Genomic DNA, 20,066 nt, shown 5'->3' with positions numbered 1-20,066 from the left:
TAGAACAACTCATTAACCCACTGCCAGGTCAGGCCACCATAAATCACCAGACAAACATTGTCACACACACACAATGTTATTGAGTTGGTTAGTGAGTGATGGGGTGAGTGAGTAAGAGAATCGTTGCAAAAGCAGAAGAGTGAAGGGGTGAGTGAGTGAGTGAGTGAGTGAGAGAGAGAGAGAGAGAGAGAGAGAGAGAGATGGCTATTTTCCACCAGTGACATTCTCTGCTAATGCCGGAGCAGATACTTCCTAATATGTCGTCCGTTTCTTGATTAAGTCATTATACATCTTTTTTTAAATATAAGAATGACATAATTGAAAGGTCAACCTCTGTCTGTACCAAGCCATCTGTTCACCCACTAGAGCAGACTATTTTGATAGGAACACTGCACTTCCCCAAAAGCTGAGATGGATCCAGACCCTCAGTAAAACAGTCTTAGCTATCCAGAGTAATGGTTCATCTGGAATAACTACTATTGGAGGGAAACGAAAGATCAATAAAAGTCTTAAAAGGCTGTGCTTTTTATTGACCTTCCACTTCCCTCCAAGAGTGGCAGAATATCTCTTTAATGAAATTCAATGAAACCTTAAAGTATCCATCATCGACAAATATGATGCAAAATTTACACTGAACAAAAATATCAAAACAACATGTAAAGTGTTGGTCCCATGTTTCATGAGCTGAAATAAGATCCCAGAAATGTTCCATACGCACAAAAAGCTTATTTCTCTCACATTTTGTGCACAAATGTGTTTACATCCCTCTTAGTGAGCATCCACCTGACAGGTGTGGCATATCAAGAAGCTGATTAACCTGTTATGGCTAGGGGGCAGTATTTTCACGGCCAGATAAAAAACGTACCCGATTTAATCTGATTATTACTCCTGCCCAGAAACTAGAATATGCATATAATTATTAGCTTTGGATAGAAAACACTCCAAAGTTTCTAAAACTGTTTGAATGGTGTCTGTGAGTATAACAGAACTCATTTGGCAGGCCAAAACCTGAGAAGATTCCTTACAGGAAGTGCCCTGTCTGACCATTTCTTGCCCTTCTTGATTATCTCTATCCATTACAGGGGATCTCTGCTGTTACATGACACTTCCTACGGCTCCCATGGGCTCTCAGAAGGCGGCAAAAAGCTGAATCGTGGCTTTGCAGGCTCTGGCTGAAAAAAAGTAGCGCGTTTGGATAGTGGCTGGTCACAGTACTGTGAGACTCAGGCTCGTGCACGAGGGGATCCCATGCTTTTATTTTCTCTCTCTTTGTACGTATACACGCTTTCCCGGTCGGAATATTATCGCTTTTTTACGAGAAAAATTGCATAAAAATTGATTTTAAACAGCGGTTGACATGCTTCAAAGTACAGTAATGGAATATTTAGAAATCTTTTGTCACGAAATGCATCGTGCTCGTGATCCTTATTTACACTTCGGATAGTGTCTTGAACGCACAAACAAAACGCCGCTATTTGGATATAACAATGGATTATTTTGAACCAAACCAACATTTGTTATTGAAGTAGAAGTCCTGGGAGTGCATTCTGACGAAGAACACCAAAGGTAATCAAAATTTTCTAATAGTAAATCGGAGTTTGGTCAGGGCTAAACTTGGTGGGTGTCAAAATAGCTAGCCATGAAGGCTGGGCTATCTACTGAGACTATTGCAAAATGTGCTTTCACCGAAAAGCTATTTTAAAATCGGACACCTCGATTGCACAAAGGAGTTCTGTATCTATAATTCTTAAATTAATTGTTATGTTTTTTGTGAACGTTTATCGTGAGTAATTTAGTAAATTCACCGGAAGTGTTCGGTGGGAATGCTAGTTCTGAATGTCACATGCTAATGTAAAAAGCTGGTTTTTGATATAAATATGAACTTGATTGAACAAAACATGCATGTATTGTATAACAATGTCCTAGGAGTGTCATCTGATGAAGATCATCAAAGGTTAGTGCTGCATTTAGCTGTGGTTTTGGTTTTTGTGACATTATATGCTAGCTTGAAAAATGGGTGTCTGATTATTTCTGGCTGGGTACTCTGCTGACATAATCTAATGTTTTGCTTTCGTTGTAAAGCCTTTTTGAAATCGGACGGTGTGGTTAGATAAAGGAGAGTCTTGTCTTTAAAATGGTGTAAAATAGTCATATGTTTGAAAAATTGAAGTTTTCGGATTTTCGAGGAGTTTGTATTTCGCGCCACGCCCTATCATTGGATATTGGAGCGGTGTTCCGCTAGCGGAACGTCTAGATGTAAGAAGTTAAGTATCTGTGACCAATTAAATGGATCTGTATTCCCAGTCATGTGAAATCCATAGATCAGGGCATAAAGAATTGATTATAATTGACTGATTTCCTTATATGAACTGTAACTCAGTAAAATCTTTGAAATTGTTGCATGTTGTTTTATATTTTTGTTCAGTATAGAACTGAAAAACTTCCCCTTTCAGAGTAGGTAGTACATCACTTGTGCTCCAAGTGTCTAAGAGCCATCAGACAGACAGGTAGACGGTGTTAGACAGACAGACAGCTCAGAGAGGCAGACAGCAGGGGGGATAGTTCCCAAGGCAAGGGGCCTAGAGGTCCATGTCGGGGGTCCAGTCCAGGGACTTACACACACTGGTGCTGCAGACAGACAGGCAGTACTCTTCTGAGTCAAAGTTATTCCGGTTGCCCCCACACCCTCCAAAGAGGAAGGGGGCACAGGTGCCCTTCTCTGGCAAGAAGTACCAACGCTCCAGAATGGCATGGCACGGGCCCGACTCAGCACGCGCCCAACACACCTCTGAGAAGACACACACTTAAAACACACACTCACACAGAGCAATCACACACACTGCTTGGGCATGTTTACACATTATGTTCAAACATACACACATGTTCTCCAACTCTGAAACCTCTCCACAAATCCTTGGGGAAAAACAAACAATCATCTCTTTCAATCCATGGCTTGTTCTTACCTCTGACGACTTCCTCAACCGACTCAGTGGTGGTCGTGGTGGTGGTGGTCATGGCGATGTTGGAGGTGCCTTCACCACTGTCCCGTTCGTCGGTCACATCATCCTCATCATCATTATCATCATCATCATCATCATCCTCAAGACCATCTCCGTCCTCGTCTCTGTCAAAGGCATCCTCTTCGTCATCCTCCTCAGTGGTGACAGCCCCCTGATCTGCCTGGCGAGGCATGCTGTAGGGAGAGAGGGTGGAATGTGAGTCTATCAGAGTGTGTAGTCTGGTTGTGCAGGTTACCTGTCAAAAGGATTTAACCACTGGTTTAGGAACTTGAGTAACTATTTAAGATGATGTGTGTGTGCGCTTAAATGTCTGGATGTTTATGTCTGCCTGTATGCACCTGTGCTTGCACCTTTGTGTGCACGCCTTGTGTGTATGCACTGTGTTTGTGCGTGCGTGTTTGCGCGTACCTGTTATCGGTATATTCAGTCTCGGCTCCGCCCCACCACACATCAGACTCAGTCAGCTCCACACTGTCTGACTCGCGCTGTGTCTCCGCTGGGCAACACACAAACTCCACCCCTCGGAAACGGTCGATGCCGCATGGCAACAGCATCCCGTAGTCATGGAGATTCATGGTGCGGTCTCCGCAGGACTGATAATAATAGTAATTAGAAAACATCACTTTTTAAGACACAGATCTTTACATATCACTAGTGTCAAGGTGGTTTCCTGGTCAGGTACATGCTCAGGAAAAAACTATGCAAATGACAAAAAGGTGATACAAATAAATAATATGAAGGAAATCAATCATTGGTAGCTTATAGAATCAGTCAAAAATAATAGGAGTACGGATGAGGTGAGGAGCAGAGAGCAGTCATGCAGAGAGAAGTCATGCCTGCATGGGAGGATGGACCGAGATAAAGGGCTGAGTCATCACAGCCCAGCACACACTCCCTCAGAATATGAGAGCGAGAGAACACTCAATAGATCAAGAGAGCGAGAGAGGAGAGAATACTGATAGTGTGAATCATCCAGAGGTATGGGGGTCAATGGGAGTCAGAGGGGCAGGGGCCCTCGGGGAATCCCTGCTGACTTCACAGGATTCCCCAAACACACCCCTTATTACCAGTACAAGTGAAGAAAACACGCACTAGGAAAAAAGAGAAGAAAGGAGAAGGGGGGGGGTGAAATGAGGAGAACTATAGAACGAAGAAACCAGAAAAGGAAAGAACAGGACATTGAGAGACCGAGACAAAACGGATTAAAAGATGAATGTGCGTGAGTGATTCCCGTAGCTGCGAGCCAAAGCCAAGCTTAGTCACAAAAGAGATTATTTTGTTGATTATCGAGAGGATCTTTGGTTTGTAAGTGAAGTGCTCTGAACCGAACTAGGATTTTGTTTCCCTTCCTTGAACCGTCCGAGTGCCATTCTGTGAACATTAAATATAATATATTTTTTAAAAGCTGACTCTTCCTCTGTTTACACCATCCCTTGCTACCGCATAGATCAGAACCCCTCTGGACTGGTAACACTAGATCGGTAGAGGAGAGAATACGAGATGGATCGGTAGAGGAGAGAATACGAGATGGATCGGTAGAGGAGAGAATACGAGATGGATCGGTAGAGGAGAGAATACGAGATGGATCGGTAGAGGAGAGAATACGAGATGGATCGGTAGAGGAGAGAATACGAGATGGATCGGTAGGGGAGAGAATACTAGATTGATAGAGGAGAGAATACAAGATGGATAGAAGAGGACTGGCCACCCATCATAGCCTGGTTCCTCTCTAGGTTTCTTCCTAGGTTCCTGCCTTTCTAGGGAGTTTTTCCTAAACACCGTGCATTGTTGCTGTTTGGGGTTTTAGGCTGGGTTTCTGTAAGGCACTTTGTGACATCAGCTGATGTAAGGGCTCTATAAATACATTTGATTGATTGATTGATTGATTGATAGATAGAGGTGAGACAACTTCAACAATGTGAAAAGCAAGAGCAGGAGAAGAACAGAGCACTAGAGGAGAGGATCAGACTGCTGGAGGAGAGGATGAGGGGGGTGGCGTGTGACAGAACAACCCACTAGAGAGGTGGTCACCCCTGCAGAGAAGCCAGCAGACCAGCCCTTCTCAGCTCCCAACAAAAGTCTTGACATCACAGCAGAACAGTCCACACCAGACCCTGACCATAGCATCGACATCACAGCAGAACAGTCCACACCAGACCCTGACCATAGCATCGACATCACAGCAGAACAGTCCACACCAGACCCTGACCATAGCATCGACATCACAGCAGAACAGTCCACACCAGACCCTGACCATAGCATCGACATCACAGCAGAACAGTCCACACCAGACCCTGACCATAGCATCGACATCACAGCAGAACAGTCCACACCAGACCCTGACCATAGCATCGACATCACAGCAGAACAGTCCACACCAGACCCTGACCATAGCATCGACATCACAGCAGACAAATGAAGAACCCCAAGCCCAGGGGATCTGACCCCCTCTGAGCACCCCCCCCGTCAGCCACCCTGATAGCCCTCCTGACAACCCCCCCACACCCACTGAGGACATACACAAGACACAGATTGTACTCCTTATGGACTCAAACAGGAAATATATACAATGTTTTTTTTCTCCCAAACACAGTGTGTCTAAACTCTGGTGTCCAAACACCCAGCGTGCCCTAGACCTTCTTTCCGAGGACCAACTAGGTTCACCTAGCCACATAATATTACACACAGGCACAAACAACCTGAGAACACAGCAGGAAAGGGTGGCAACAGCACTGAAGGAAGTGATTGAAAAAGCTTCTTCTACTTTCCCCAATGCACAAGTGGTTATCTCCACCCTGCTACATGATCGTGGACTTCAGGAAACAGCAGAGGGAGCAGCCCCCTATCCACATCGACGGGACAGTAGTGGAGAAGGTGGAAAGTTTTAAGTTCCTTGGCGTACACATCACGGACAAACTGAAATGGTCCACATAGACAGCGTGGTGAAGAAGGCGCAGCAGCGCCTCTTCAACCTCAGGAGGCTGAAAAAAATTTGGCTTGACACCAAAAACACTCACTAACTTTTACAGATGCACAATCGAGAGCATCCTGTCGGGCTGTATTACCGCCTGGTACGGCAACTGCTCCGCCCATAACCGGAAGACTCTCCAGAGGGTAGTGAGGTCTGCACAACGCATCACCAGGGGCAAACTAACTGCCCTCCAGGACAACAACCACCCAAGCTACTGCCTGTTCACCCCGCTATCATCGAGAAGGCGAGGTCAGTACAGGTGCATCAAAGCTGGGACCAAGAGACTGAAAAACACCTTCTATCTCAAGGAAATCAGACTGTTAAACAGCGATCACTAACATTGAGGGGATGCTGCCAACATACTGACTCAACTCTAGCCACTTTAAAAATTGAAAAATTGATGTAATAAATATATCACTAGCCACTTTAAAAATGGAAAAATTAATGTAATAAATGCATCACTAGCCACATTAAAACAATGCCACTTTATATAACGTTTACATACCCTACATTACTCATCTCATATGTAATATACTGTACTCTATACCATCTACTGCATCTTGCCTATGCTGTTCGGCCATCACTCATTCATATATTTTTATGTACATATTCTTATTCATTCCTTTACACTTGTGTGTATAAGGTAGTTGTTGTGAAATTGTTAGGTTAGATATTACTGCATGGTCGGAACTAAAAGCACAAGCATTTCGCTACACTCGCATTAACATCTGTGACAAATAAAATGTGATTTGATACCACAAAAAGACTTCCACCTTGCTACCGTACAGCAGGTAAATGCAAGTATTTTCCGTGACTGTGCCTCAAAACCAAATGTTTTACCTGGCCCACCACTCCACCCTGGACTTGAACAGCCTCTATGACCAGGTCCACATATACAAGGCAGCAGTGCCCACCACCTTCGCCCGGACTCTAAAGGACATCGCCCTCAAACGCAGCCCCAACACTTCACACAGGAGCAACAGATCAGTAGACACCCCGCCCAGACCAGCGAGACACTCTCCCAGACCTGCGGGACCCCCCCTGGACCTACACATAGAGGACCCATGCCGAGAAGACCTACATCCAGACCACAACACCACCAGCCACATACACACCCCCATCTCAACCAATCAACACCCCCCCAAGTCAACCATGCCCACAACCCATTTAGGCCCCCTCATATCAAACCTATCCCCCTCCTGCCCAACCCATGCACCCCACCCCCGCAAAGAGGGCCTCAACATGGAAGTCACACATACGCCCAAACAGACCCAACCCTCAATATTACACTAGCCCTAGCCAATGGCATATACCAGATGCTCAGCGGGCTCTGCTCACACTTACTGGCCTGAGGCCAAACCATTCGACCAACAACATTGGACACTTTATGGAACACAGAACCTTCACTATCTTATCCTGGAATATCCAAGGCCTGAGGTCATCTGCCTTTGGTCTAAAGAGCAGGAACCTGGACTTTAAAGAAATCGAAAATACAGGCATTGTCATCCTACAAGAAACCTGGTATAGAGGAGACAGACCCACTGGTTGCCCTCTAGGTTACAAAGAGCTGGTAGTCCCATTCACTAAACTACCAGGTGTGAAACAGGGAAGGGACTCAGAGGGTATGCTAATTTGGTATAGAGCAGACCTAACTCACTCCATTAAATTAATCAAAGCAGGAACATTTCACATTTGGCTACAAATTCAAAAGGAAATGATCTCAACAGAGAAAAATGTCCTCCTGTGTGCTACCTATATCCCCCCACTAGAATCCGCATACTTTAATGAAGACAGCTTCTCCATCCTGGAGGGGGAAATCAATCACCTGACACCCTCAGCACACAGGGGGACAAACACCTGCCTGGAGGTGACAGCATTCCCTCCCCCATATGCCCCCCTAGGCACAACTATGACATCATAACCAACAAAAACAAGTCATAACTCCTGCAGCTCTGTCGCACGCTGGGTATGTACATAGTTAATGGTACAGATATAGCTCATCTCTTGGCAGTAGTACTGTAGACTACTTTATCACTGACCTCAACCCAGAGTATCTTAGAGCGTTCACAGTCAGCCCACTGACACCCCTATCAGACCACAGCAAAATCACAGTCTACTTGAACAGAGCAATACTCAATCATGAGACATCAAAGCCAAAGGAACTGAGTAATATTAAATGCTATAGATGGAAGGAATGTAGTTTGTAAACCTACCAAGAAACAATTAGGCAACAACAAATTCAATCGCTTTTAGACAACTTCCTGGACAAAACGTTCTACTGTAATAGTGAAGGTGTAAACTTGGCAGTAGAAAACCTAAACAATATATTTGACCTCTCAGCTTCCCTATCAAATCCAAAAATGTCAAATAGAAAACCGAAGAAAATGAACAACAATGACAAATGGTTTGATGAAGAAAGCAAAAATCTAAGAAAGAAATTGAGAAACCTGTCCAACCAAAAACATAGAGACCCAGAAAACCTGAGCCTTCAATATGGTGAATCACTAAAACAATACAGAAATACACTACGGAAATAGAAGGAACAGGACATCAGAAAACAGCTCAATGTAATTGGAGAATCCATAGAATCTAACCACTTCTGGGAATATTGGAAAACACTAAACAAACAACATGAAGAGTTATCTATCCAAAACAGAGATGTATAGGTAAACCACTTCTCCAGTATTTTTGGGTCTATAACAAAGAACAAACAGCAAAAACATATACATTATCAAATTCAAATCTTAGAATCAACTATTAAAGACTACCAGAACCCACTGGATTCTCCAATTACATTGAATGAACTACAGGACAAAATACAAACCCTCCAACCCAAAAAGGCCTGTGATGTTGATGGTATCCTCAATGAAATGATCAAATATACAGACAACAAATTCCAATTGGCTATACTAAAACTCTCTAACATCATCCTTAGCTCTGGCATCTTCCCCAATATTTGGAACCAAGGACTGATCACCCCAATCTACAAAAGTGGAAACAAATTTGACCCCAAAAACTACCGTGGGATACGCGTCAACAGCAACCTTGGGAAAATCCTGTGCATTATCATTAACATCAGACTTGTACATTTCCTCAGTGAAAGCAATGTACTGAGCAAATGTCAAATTGGCTTTTTACCAAATTACCGTACGACAGACCACGTATTCACCCTGCACACCCTAATTGACAAACAAACAAACCAAAACAAAGGCAAAGTCTTCTCATGCTTTGTCGATTCCAAAAATGCCTTCGACTCAATTTGGCATGAGGGTCTGCTTTACAAAATGATGGAAAGTGGTGTTGGGGGAAAAACATACGACATTATAAAATCCATGTACACAAACAGCAAGTGTGCGGTTAAAATAGGCAAAAAACACACACATTTCTTCCCACAGGGCTGTGGGGGGAGAAGCAATGCAGCTTAAGCCCCACCCTCTTCAACATATATATCAACGAATTGACGAGGGCACTAGAACAGTCTGCAGCACCCGGCCTCACCCTACTAGAATCTGAAGTCAAATGTCTACTGTTTGCTGATGATCTGGTGCTTCTGTCACCAACCAAGTAGGGCCTACAGCAACACCTAGATCTTCTGCACAGATTCTGTCAGACCTGGGCCCTGATTGTAAATCTCAGTAAGACAAAAATAATGGTGTTCCAAAAAAGGTCCAGTTGCCAGGACCACAAACACAAATTCCATCTAGACACCGTTGCCCTAGAACACACAAAAAACTATACATACCTCGGCCTAAACATCAGCGCCACAGGTAACTTCCACAAAGCTGTGAGCGATATGAGAGACAAGGCAAGAAGGGCCTTCTATGCCATCAAAAGGAACATAAATTGACATACCAATTAGGATCTGGCTAAAAATACTTGAATCAGTTATAGAACCCATTGCCCTTTATGGTTGTGAGGTCTGGGGTCCGCTCACCAACCAAGAATTCACAAAATGGGACAAACACCAAATTGAGACTCTGCATGCAGAATTCTGCAAAAATATCCTCTGTGTACAACGTAGAACACCAAATAATGCACGCAGAGCAGAATTAGGCCGATACCCGCTAATTATCAAAATCCAGAAAAGAGCTGATCATTTCTACAACCACCTAAAAGGAAGCGATTCCCAAACCTTCCATAACAAAGCCATCACCTACAGAGAGATGAACCTGGAGAAGAGTTGGTCTTGGGGCTCTGTTCACAAACACAAACACACGCCACAGAGCCCCAGGACAGAAACACAATTAGACCCAACCAAATCATGAGAAAACAAAAAGATAATTCCTTAACACATTGGAAAGAATTAACAAAAAAACAGAGCAAACTAGAATGCTATTTGGCCCTAAACAGAGAGTACACAGTGGCAGAATACCTGACCACTGTGACTGACCCAAACTCAAAGAAAGCTTTGACTATATTCAGACTCTGTGAGCATAGCCTTGCTATTGAGAAAGGCTGTCGTAGGCAGACCTGGCTCTCAAGAGAAGACAGGCTATGTGCACGCTGTCCACAAATGAGGTGGAAACTGTGCTGCACTTCATAACCTCCTTCCCAATTTATGACCATATTAGAGACACATATTTCCCTCAGATTACACAGATCCACAAATAATTTGAAAACAAACCCAATTTTGATAAACTCCTATATCTATTGGGTGAAATACCAGTGTGCCATTACAGCAGCAAGATTTGTGACCTGTTGCCACAAGAAAAAGGGCAACTAGTGAAGAACAAACACCATTGTAAATACAACCCCTATTTATGTTAATTTATTTTCCCTTTTGTACTTTCACTATTTGCACACCGTTACAACACTGTATATATACACATAATGACATTTGTAATGTCCTTATTCTTTTGTGTGTAATGTTAAGAGAGAATATAAAATTTGACTGAACAAAAATATAAACGCAACATGTAAAGTGTTGGTCCCATGTTTCATGACCTGAAATAAGAGCCCAGAAATGTTCCATCCCAAAAGAATTTGTCACAAATTTGTTTACATCCCTGTTAGTGAGCATTTCTACTTTGCCAAGATAATCCATCCACCTGATAGGTGTGTCATATCAATAAGCTGATTAGACAGCGTGATCATTACACAGGTGCACCTTGTGCTGGGGAAAAAAGGCAATGAAAATGTGCAGTTTTATCACACAACACAATGCCACAGATGTCTCAAGTTGAGGGAGCGTGCAATTGGCATGCTGACTGCAGGAATGTCTAACAGAGCTGTTGTCAGAGAATGTGTAACCATGCCAGCCCAGGACCTCCACATCCAGTTTCTTCACCTGCAGGACCGTCTGAGGAGGGGGTGGTGCTGAGGAGTATTTCTGTCTGTAATAAAGCCCTTTTGTGGGGAAAAACTAATTCTGATTGGCTGGGCCTGGCTCCCAAATGGGTGGACCTATGCCATCCCAGGCCCACCCCAGGCCCAGTCATGTGAAATCCATACATTTGGTCCTAATGGATTTATTTCAATTGACTGACTTCCTTCGATGAACTAACTCAGTAAAACCTTTGAAATTGTTTATATTTTTGTTCAGTATAGACAGATAGAGGAGAGACCAGAGAGGAGAGACCTGAACACAACAGAACTGTGTGATAAGCCATGAAAGTGTCCTGACCTCTTTAGCCACAGTGTGCCAGTGCAGGTGGCTCTCACACATGTCCATTCTCTCCTGGTGCAGGAACTTGCACTTATCAGGAACCAGCAGGGCATCACTGACAAACTCCCCAACTGCAAAACACAGATGTATGAGTCTCACACACACACACTGTGTTTGTGCCACTGACAGAATGTGTAAAGAAATTGTGCAATATGTATAACGTATGTGGCTATATGACATGCGTACAACGTGTATGACAGAGGTAACGTGCAATGTAAAGTGCATTCAGAAAGTATTCAGACCCCTAGACTTTTTCCACATTTTGTTACATTACAGCCTTATTCTAAAATGGATTAAATAGTTTTCCCCCCTCATCAATCTACACCATAATGACAAAGCAAAAACAGATTTAGAGATTTTTTTTTAGCACATTTATTTTTAAAAACCCTGAAATTTCACATTTACATCAGTATTCAGTACATTGTTGAAGCACCTTCGGCAGCCATTACAGCCTTGAGTCTTCTTGGGTATGACGCTACAAGCTTGGCACACCTACTCATTCAAGGGTTTTTCTTTATTTTTTACATTGTAGAATAATAGTGAAGACGTCAAAACTATGAAATCATGTACTAACCAAAGACGTGTTAAACAAATCAAAATATATTTCATATGAGATTCTTCAAAGTAGCCACCCTTTGCCTTGATGACAGCTTTGCACACACTTGGCATTCTCTCAACCAGCTTCATGAGGTAGTCACCTGGAATGCATTTCAAATCAACAGGACTGTGCCTTGTTAAAAGATAATTTGTGAAATGTCTTTCCATCTTAATGCATTTGAGCCAGTCAGTTGTGTTGTGACTAGGTAGGGGTGGTATACAAAATATAGCCCTATTTGGTAAAAGACCAAGTCCATATTATGGCAAGAACAGCTCAAATAAGTAAAGAGAAACGACCGTCCATCATTACTTTAAGACATGAAGGTCAGTCAATACGGACATTTTTTAGGACTTTGAAAGTTTCTTCAAGTACAGTCGCAAAAACCATCAAGCGCTATGGTGAAACTGGCTCTCATGAGGACCGCCACAGGAAAGGAAGACCCAGAGTTGCCTCTGCTGCAGAGGATAAGTTCATTAGAGTTACCAGGCTCAGAAATTGCATCCCAAATAAATGCTTCACAGAGTTCAAGTAACAGACACATCTCAACATCAACTGTTCAGAGGAGACTGCGTGAATCAGGCCTTAATGGTCAAATTGCTGCAAAGAAACCACTACTAAAGGACACCAATAAGAAGAAGTGACTTGATTGGGCCAAGAAACACGAGCCATGGACATTAGAGTTTTGGTTCTAACCGCCGTGTCTTTGTGAGACGCAGAGAATGTGAACAGATGGTCTCTGCATGTGTGGTTCCTACCGTGAAGCATGGAGGAGGAGGTGTGATGGTGCTTTGCTGGTGACACGGTCTGTGATTTATTTAGAATTCAAGGCACACTTAACCAGCATGGCTACCACAGCATTCTGCAGCAATGGTACCCTTCCCGAGATCTATGCCTTGACACAATCCCGTCTCAGAGCTCTACGGACAATTCCTTTAGCTTGGTTTTTGCTCTGACATGCACTGTCAACTGTCGGACCTTATATAAACAGGTGTGTGCATTTCCTAATCATGTCCAATCAATTGAATTTACCCCAGGTGGACTCCAAGTTGTAGAAACATCTCAAGGATGATCAATGGAAACAGGATGCACATTAGCTTTATTTTGAGTCACATAGCAAAGGGTCTGAATACTTATGTAAATAAGGTACCTGTTTTTTTATTTTTAATACATTTGCAAAAAAATTATAACAACCTGTTTTCGCTTTGTCATTGTGGGGTATTATGTGTAGATTCATGGGGATTTGTATTTATTTAATCCATTTAAGACTAAGGCGGTAACGTAACAAAATGTGGAAAAAGTCAAGGGGTCTAAATACTTTCCAAAGACGTGTATGTATTATGTTGTGTGTAATGACCAGTAATTACTATTTTGTATACAGCGTTACAGTTGGTCTAAGCCAATTTTCCCCTCAAGGACATTAAACTTTGTCATATCCTACACACACAACTTACCCAGGCAGCGGTAGGGTACCACGATGTGTGTGTGACTGCTACACTCCTTCCGTCCCTTCTTGCGTCCCTTCTTGCACCAGCTCTGAATGCTGACTGGCTGGTTGGCCTCCACCACGTTGGTGATCTGGAGCTCAGGGTACACCTGGGGGAAGGAGCAGGCTTTAATGAAAGTACTTCACACAGTTGTTTTCTATGGGTTTAATATTCCAGACATTTACCTCAGACCTCCCCCTTTCCTTTCGCTTCCCTTGTTCCTTTTTCTCTCCCTAATCTCATTCTGTTTCCACCCCTCTATCTTCCCACTCAACCACCCTCTTCCACTCCTTTCCCCCCTCTCTCCTACCACTCACTTTTTTCTCCCTCTCCCAACTCTCCCTCCCACCTCTCCCTCCCTCTCTCACCTACCCCTCTCCCACATCTCCGTCCCTCCCACCTCTCCTGCCCTCCCTCCCATCTACCCCTCTCCTTCCCTCCACCTCCCACCTCTAACCGTCCTCTCCCTCCACCCACCTACCCCTTCCTCCCACCTGTCCCTCCACCTCTTTCCATCCCACCTGTCCCTCCAACTCTTTCCCTCCCTATCCTCCCACCTCCCTCCCTCTCACCCAACCCTCCCACCTATTCCACCCTCATCTGATGCCACTTCCACCTATCCCACCCTCTCATCCCCCCTCTCTTCCTACCTCCTGGCAGTACTGCAGGATGCCCTCCTTGGTTCCGATGCAGCTCTTGGTGCCAAAGGGATCCGACTCCCACTTGCCACTCTGAACGTTGACATGCATGTTGAATTTCCCACAGAACATGGCTACCTGGGGCTCTGCCAGCAGACCCACAGAGTCATCAGAAGGCACCTGCAGTGAAGGAGGAGTGCAGTGGGAGGAAGGAGGGAGTCAAATTACTGTAAATAAATGTTTAAAAACGTAACTTGCAGTTGAAGTGCACTCAAAATCTAAACCAGCGGTAACAAAATACACATCTACACCCCCCCCCGCTCTTTCCAACAAAGTTGAAAGCAAAGCATTCTGGGATCATTGTTTTTCCCCCACTCTTTTTGTTCCGTGATACAATGGGAGGACGTTTCATTGTAGCAGGCCGTCTGGCTCTCCTTTTTGTCTCACGCACGTCGGAAAAGAAGGATGCCAACTAACAAAACAGAAGCCTGCTGCCATTCTGCTGGTAAATGGCCTGTGAAAGAAAAACACAACGATCCATTCCCTAGATTGATGATACTCATTCAAAAAAATAGGCCCTAGTTATTTCTGCAGCCTGTAGTGTTGCAGTTAATGATAAATTACCACACAAACTTGGGCGTATGTCCTATATCTTTTCTCCCCATATTCATGGTTTCCATTTTGTATGCAATACATGTGTTATAGATGGACACATACAGTGCCTTCGGGAAAGTTTTCAGACCCCTTGACTTGTTCCACATTTTGTTAGGTTACAACCTTTTTCTAATATTGATTAAACTGTTTTTATTTTAAAAAAGTTAACTGAAATATACATTTGCATAAGTATTCTGACCCTTTACTCAGTACTTTGTTGAAGCACCTTTGGCACCGATTACAGATTGAGTCTTCTTGGGTATGACGCTACAAGCTTAGTACACCTGTATTTGGGGTTTCTCCCATTCTTCTCTGCAGATCCTCTTTAATTCCGGGCTCTGCCTGGGCCACTCAAGGTCATTCAGAGACTTGTCCCGAAGCCACTTCTGTGTTGTCTTGGCTGTGTGCTTAGGATCATTGTCCTGTTGGAAGGTGAACCTGCGCACCAGTCGGAGGTCCTGAGAGCTCTGGAGCAGGTTTTCCATCAAGGATCTCTGTACTTTGCTCCGTTCATCTTTGCCTCGATCCTGACTAGTCTCCCAGTCCCTGATGCTGAAAAACATCCCCATGGCATGATGCTGCCACCACCATTCCTCACCGTAACGATGGTGCCAGGATTCCTCCAGACGTGACGCTTGGCATTCAGGCCAAAGAGCGCAATCTTGGTTTCATCAGACCAGAGAATCTTGTTCCTCATGGTCCGAGAGTCTTTAGGTGCCTTTTGGAAAACTCCCAAGTGGGCTGTCATGTGCCTTTTACTGAGGAATGGCACCAGTCTGGCCACTCCAGGCCTGATTGGTGGAGTGCTGCAGAGATGGTTGTCCTTCTGGAAGGTTCTCCAATCTCCACAGAGGATTTCTGGAGCTCTGTCAGAGTGACCATCTGGTTCTTGGTCACCTCCCTGACCAAGGCCTTCTCCCCTGATTGCTAAGGCGGCCAGCTCTAGGAAGAGTCTTGGTGGTTCCAAACTTCTTCCATTTAAAATGATTGAGGCCACTGTGTTCTTGGGGACCTTCAATGCTTCAGAAATGTTGGTACCCTTCCCCAGATCTGTCCCTCGACACAATCCTGTCTAAACTCTACGGACAATTTCTTCTACCTCATGGCTTGGTTTTTGCTCTGACATGCACTGTCAATTGTGGGACCTTATATAGACAGGTGTGTGCCTTTCCAAATCATGTCCAATCAATTGAATTTATCACATGTGGAATCCAATCAAGTTGTAGAAACATCTCAAGGATGGTCAATGGAAACAGGATGCAACTGAGCTCAATTTCAAGTCTCATAGCAAAGGGTCTGAATACTTATGTCAATAAGGTATATGTTTTTTTATTTAGAATAAATTAGCAAACATTTCTAAAAACCTGTTTTCGCTTTGTCATTATGGGGTATTGTGTGTAGATTGCAGTTTTTATTTATTTAATCCATTTTAGAATAAGGCTGTAACGTAACATGTGGAAAAAGTGTGGGAACAGTCAAGGGGTCTGAATACTTTCCAAAGGCACTGTAGGTTGACCTTTAATTTCTTATAGCAGCAGTGAAGAAACAAGCATTTTTCAATAGATGCTATTAATGTGTCTGACCAAACACCCTGTGGAATTCAGGGAGTCTGGTTTGCGCTCACAAGGTGCTCGTTTTGTTATAGGCTACCTTTGGGCTGACCCCATTTCGTCGACTAGGTCGATTGTTTGGTCGACCAAGATTTTTTCAGTCGAGTAGTGGCAAATATATATTTTAATTATGGAACACAAGACACCTGTCTGAGTGGACTAATCCATTGCGGAGGCTGTGAAGATGGCACGCCAGTAACACATTTACCGTTAATTACCATTTCTCATCTACAATGTTGCTTTGGTTACGGTCATTTCTGTTAATGCATTCAATATATTATTACAGTCTTCCCTACGTCATTGTAGGAGTGGACCTGTTCGTAGAGCGCACAACCTAGGTGACACTTGAGGAAAAAGCTTTGGTTTATTTCTTTCCATGTTTATTTTTGGTTTATTTCATTCCAATTTATTCATTGTCTTTTGTTTGGAGCGCTCCTGTCAATCTTGAGTAAGGACACGCACCTGATTACGCATAGAACTAGGCCTAGGCTTCTGAAAGTAAGTAAAATACGTCTGGTTTTAAATTCACTGAGAATGACAATAGTTCCTCAACGTAGCCCATTTGAAACATCTTTACAGCTCTCTCCCTTTCAACAACCACACAGTATGTAAGGGGAAAACATTTCATTGTTCTGATCAGGTGGAAATGTCATAAAAAAGCCGTACCTGATTACTTAATATCACTTGCGCAAATAGCCTACAGCTGTGTCTGTCTGTCCGGAGCTCACAGGCCCAGGGAACTCTGGGGCCTAGAATATTTTATACAATGTTGCAAGTTTGCTAGCACCAGTTCAAGCTGGACCCAAGTTAAAAGTTATTATCTGTAGGCTTTATGTAGGCAATTTTTTTACATATTGGCAATAGATGTTACTTTTAGATTTGTATCATTTTAACTTAGATAGAATTTTGATGAATCATATGACATTGATTTTGAGATATGAAGACTTTGTTATAAATTAAATGAAGCTGTTCTAAGAAAAGGTGATCAGTAGAAATGGTACGATAACTTGGCACTCCACATGGAAAAGGTTGCCGACCGCTGGTGTAGCCTATTACCAGCAACTTCAGGAGATTAAAGGCAGAATCTGTGAAGACCAGCAGCATCGGCAGGCTATATTCTGGTTAGCCTATATTGATCTCTGGCTCCCTCTTTAGTAATTTGTGTGTCTTCATTTGTAATTGCAGTGCTTAAAGCGTCAGGCAAAGTAGCCTACATATCGTTGATTTTATTCAAAACACAAGGTGTGTCTATATTTGGAAAAATACACATTTGAAAATGTGGACCAATCGATTGTTCAAAAGAACCAACGACTCTCGATCAAACAATATTTTGTTTTTTGTCGGGGACAGTCCTTGCCTACCTGCAGGGAAGCTCTTTGACACTGCTGGTTAATTAAGTCTTTGTCTAGTGTATTTGTGTTTAATTGTAAGGGGCCCTCGAGGAACATGGCTGACATGAGGAACACAAACATGAACCATAGTTATCATCCATTACGGAGCCTGAATGGATGTTGATATTATGAGGCGGTAGTGGGATGCCAGAACCAACTGATGCGATGGGGAGAGGACTGCAGCATTTCCAAGATGGTGTCAATAGCAACGATGTTGGTATGGCAACGGAAAGGGAGACAGCATCAGCCAGGTTGCAGGTGTTGGTGCCTTCTAGAATCTTAATTCACCACCTGGTCATCAGGAGTGAAGACACTCACCACAGATTCACTAGGCCTGAGTCAGCAGATTCACTAGGCCTGAGTCAGCAGATTCACTAGGCCTGAGTCAGCAGATTCACTAGGCCTGAGTCAGCAGATTCACTAGGCCTGAGTCAGCAGATTCACTAGGCCTGAGTCAGCAGATTCACTAGGCCTGAGTCAGCAGATTCACTAGGCCTGAGTCAGCAGATTCACTAGGCCTGAGTCAGCACACTGAACTAGGTTAAGGTGCTGGTTGATGCAGGAGTTGCTATTCATGGATAAATCCACCTAAAATATAGATTTTGGCATTTCTTTCATTAGTCCACTGTTCATACAGTCCCAACATTTCTCAAGATATTGGACTTTCAAGAAGCAGTCTCATTTGTAACATCCTCATGATGATGCCTTTTACATCAAATTATGATGTGGCAAGTGACACTGCTTATGGAGTGGATTTTTCCCTTAAGCACAGATCTTGGATCAGATACCCTCCCTGAATCCACCAATCGTCAGCTAGGGCTGTCCTGGTTCCACAGGCTTCCTCAGGCTGTGCCGATCTCTGAACAATTTGTTGATAGAGGAGGAATCCCTGTAACAGTAGTGGGGACGGAACAGAGAGAGTACATGCACCTGCACCATTGACCATGATCAGCCACAGACCAGCCTGGTTTTGGTCACTCAACATTATACAGTATGTGACATGCAAGCAGTAAAACAATCCCAAGAAAAGTCCTTGTTATTGAGGGGGTCAGTTGTAACAGGAGTAACAGCAGAAATCCCATTCCACATGATTAGGACCTTGGGAGTGCCTGTTATACTTAGCAAAAAGGAAGCTTGTGTTTATGTAGCTTTTCTTGTTCCAACCCTGCCAGGATTTGATACCTGCCACTGGCTAACTAGCACTCTGGTACCAACCATAGCCTACCATGAGACTAGAGCAAGCTAGCTAGCTAGGTGACAGACTGTTGACTTCAGGTCCACCATCTCCAGGAAGGTGACATCCCAAGGAGAGGCTGCACTATAGCAGAGAGTAAGAACCACCTCCCTGAGGGGAAATGACATGGCATGTGATGGCGTGGTGGGCACAATTCGGCCAATGAATCTTAAAATCTGCGAAATTAGCCTATAACTAATTACACTACGGATAACAGAAAACGTTGAACTTTTTATAGAGTGTCATTTCGATATGCTTGAACAGCAAATCAAAGTGACCAAGAGGGATTATTTAGTCCAGCGAAACAGGAGGAGAAACGTCCTTCCAAACAATCAAACATAACAATGGAAGAGGAGGCGGGTACAACAATGTCCAAAAAGGACAGTGCAATGATGGCAAGCATGTACATCCTGCCTCAACAGCTTGATCTATTGCCCAGAGTAATGGAGGACATCGAGGCCCTCAAGCTAGGAATGGATAACAGCAACAAATGAATGGAAGAAATAAGGACTGAAAACAAAAGTTTGAATGCGACATTAGACTCCCTACAATCAACGACGAAACTCCTGAGTGATAACACTAAAATGACAGTGGAGCTACTTGACCTAAAAATGCAGAAGCATGACAAATAGTCATAAAGGGAGTGAAAGAGAATGAAAATGTTTAGTAAAATCCTTCACCTTTTCTTCAATCTTAAAAATGGCCAACAAACAGGTGGATAAGATTGATTTCCAAAGGGCGCATCGTTTTGGTCGAAGGGTTCCCCAGAAACCCTGACACATTCTTGCTAGACTCTCACAT

At 43.6% G+C, this 20,066-nt stretch overlaps 1 protein-coding gene across 3 annotated transcripts in view; it reads right to left on the bottom strand.

Annotated features, from left to right (window-relative positions):
- The window catches only part of LOC106586687 (amyloid-beta A4 protein), a 45,040-nt gene that overhangs the window by 12,959 nt on the left and 12,015 nt on the right, over positions 1-20,066 (bottom strand). For 2 of the 3 annotated variants that reach the window (XR_006761962.1, XM_014174226.2), the window contains exons 2-7: positions 14,389-14,556; positions 13,706-13,847; positions 11,615-11,727; positions 3,429-3,613; positions 2,964-3,193; positions 2,618-2,788 (exon numbers count right to left, since the gene is read on the bottom strand). Coding sequence is in view for 2 of the 3 variants with exons in the window: in XM_014174226.2 (XP_014029701.2) it covers positions 2,618-2,788; positions 2,964-3,193; positions 3,429-3,613; positions 11,615-11,727; positions 13,706-13,847; positions 14,389-14,556 (1,009 nt within the window). In the remaining variant the exon portion in view is untranslated. The remainder of the gene's footprint in view (positions 1-2,617; positions 2,789-2,963; positions 3,194-3,428; positions 3,614-11,614; positions 11,728-13,705; positions 13,848-14,388; positions 14,557-20,066) is intronic. The other variant, XM_014174227.2, reaches the window with a different exon arrangement.

This window comes from Salmo salar, chromosome ssa25 (genome assembly GCF_905237065.1).
Source record: "Salmo salar chromosome ssa25, Ssal_v3.1, whole genome shotgun sequence".
NCBI lineage: Eukaryota > Metazoa > Chordata > Actinopteri > Salmoniformes > Salmonidae > Salmo > Salmo salar.
This window is presented reverse-complemented; position numbering and strand designations above follow the sequence as displayed.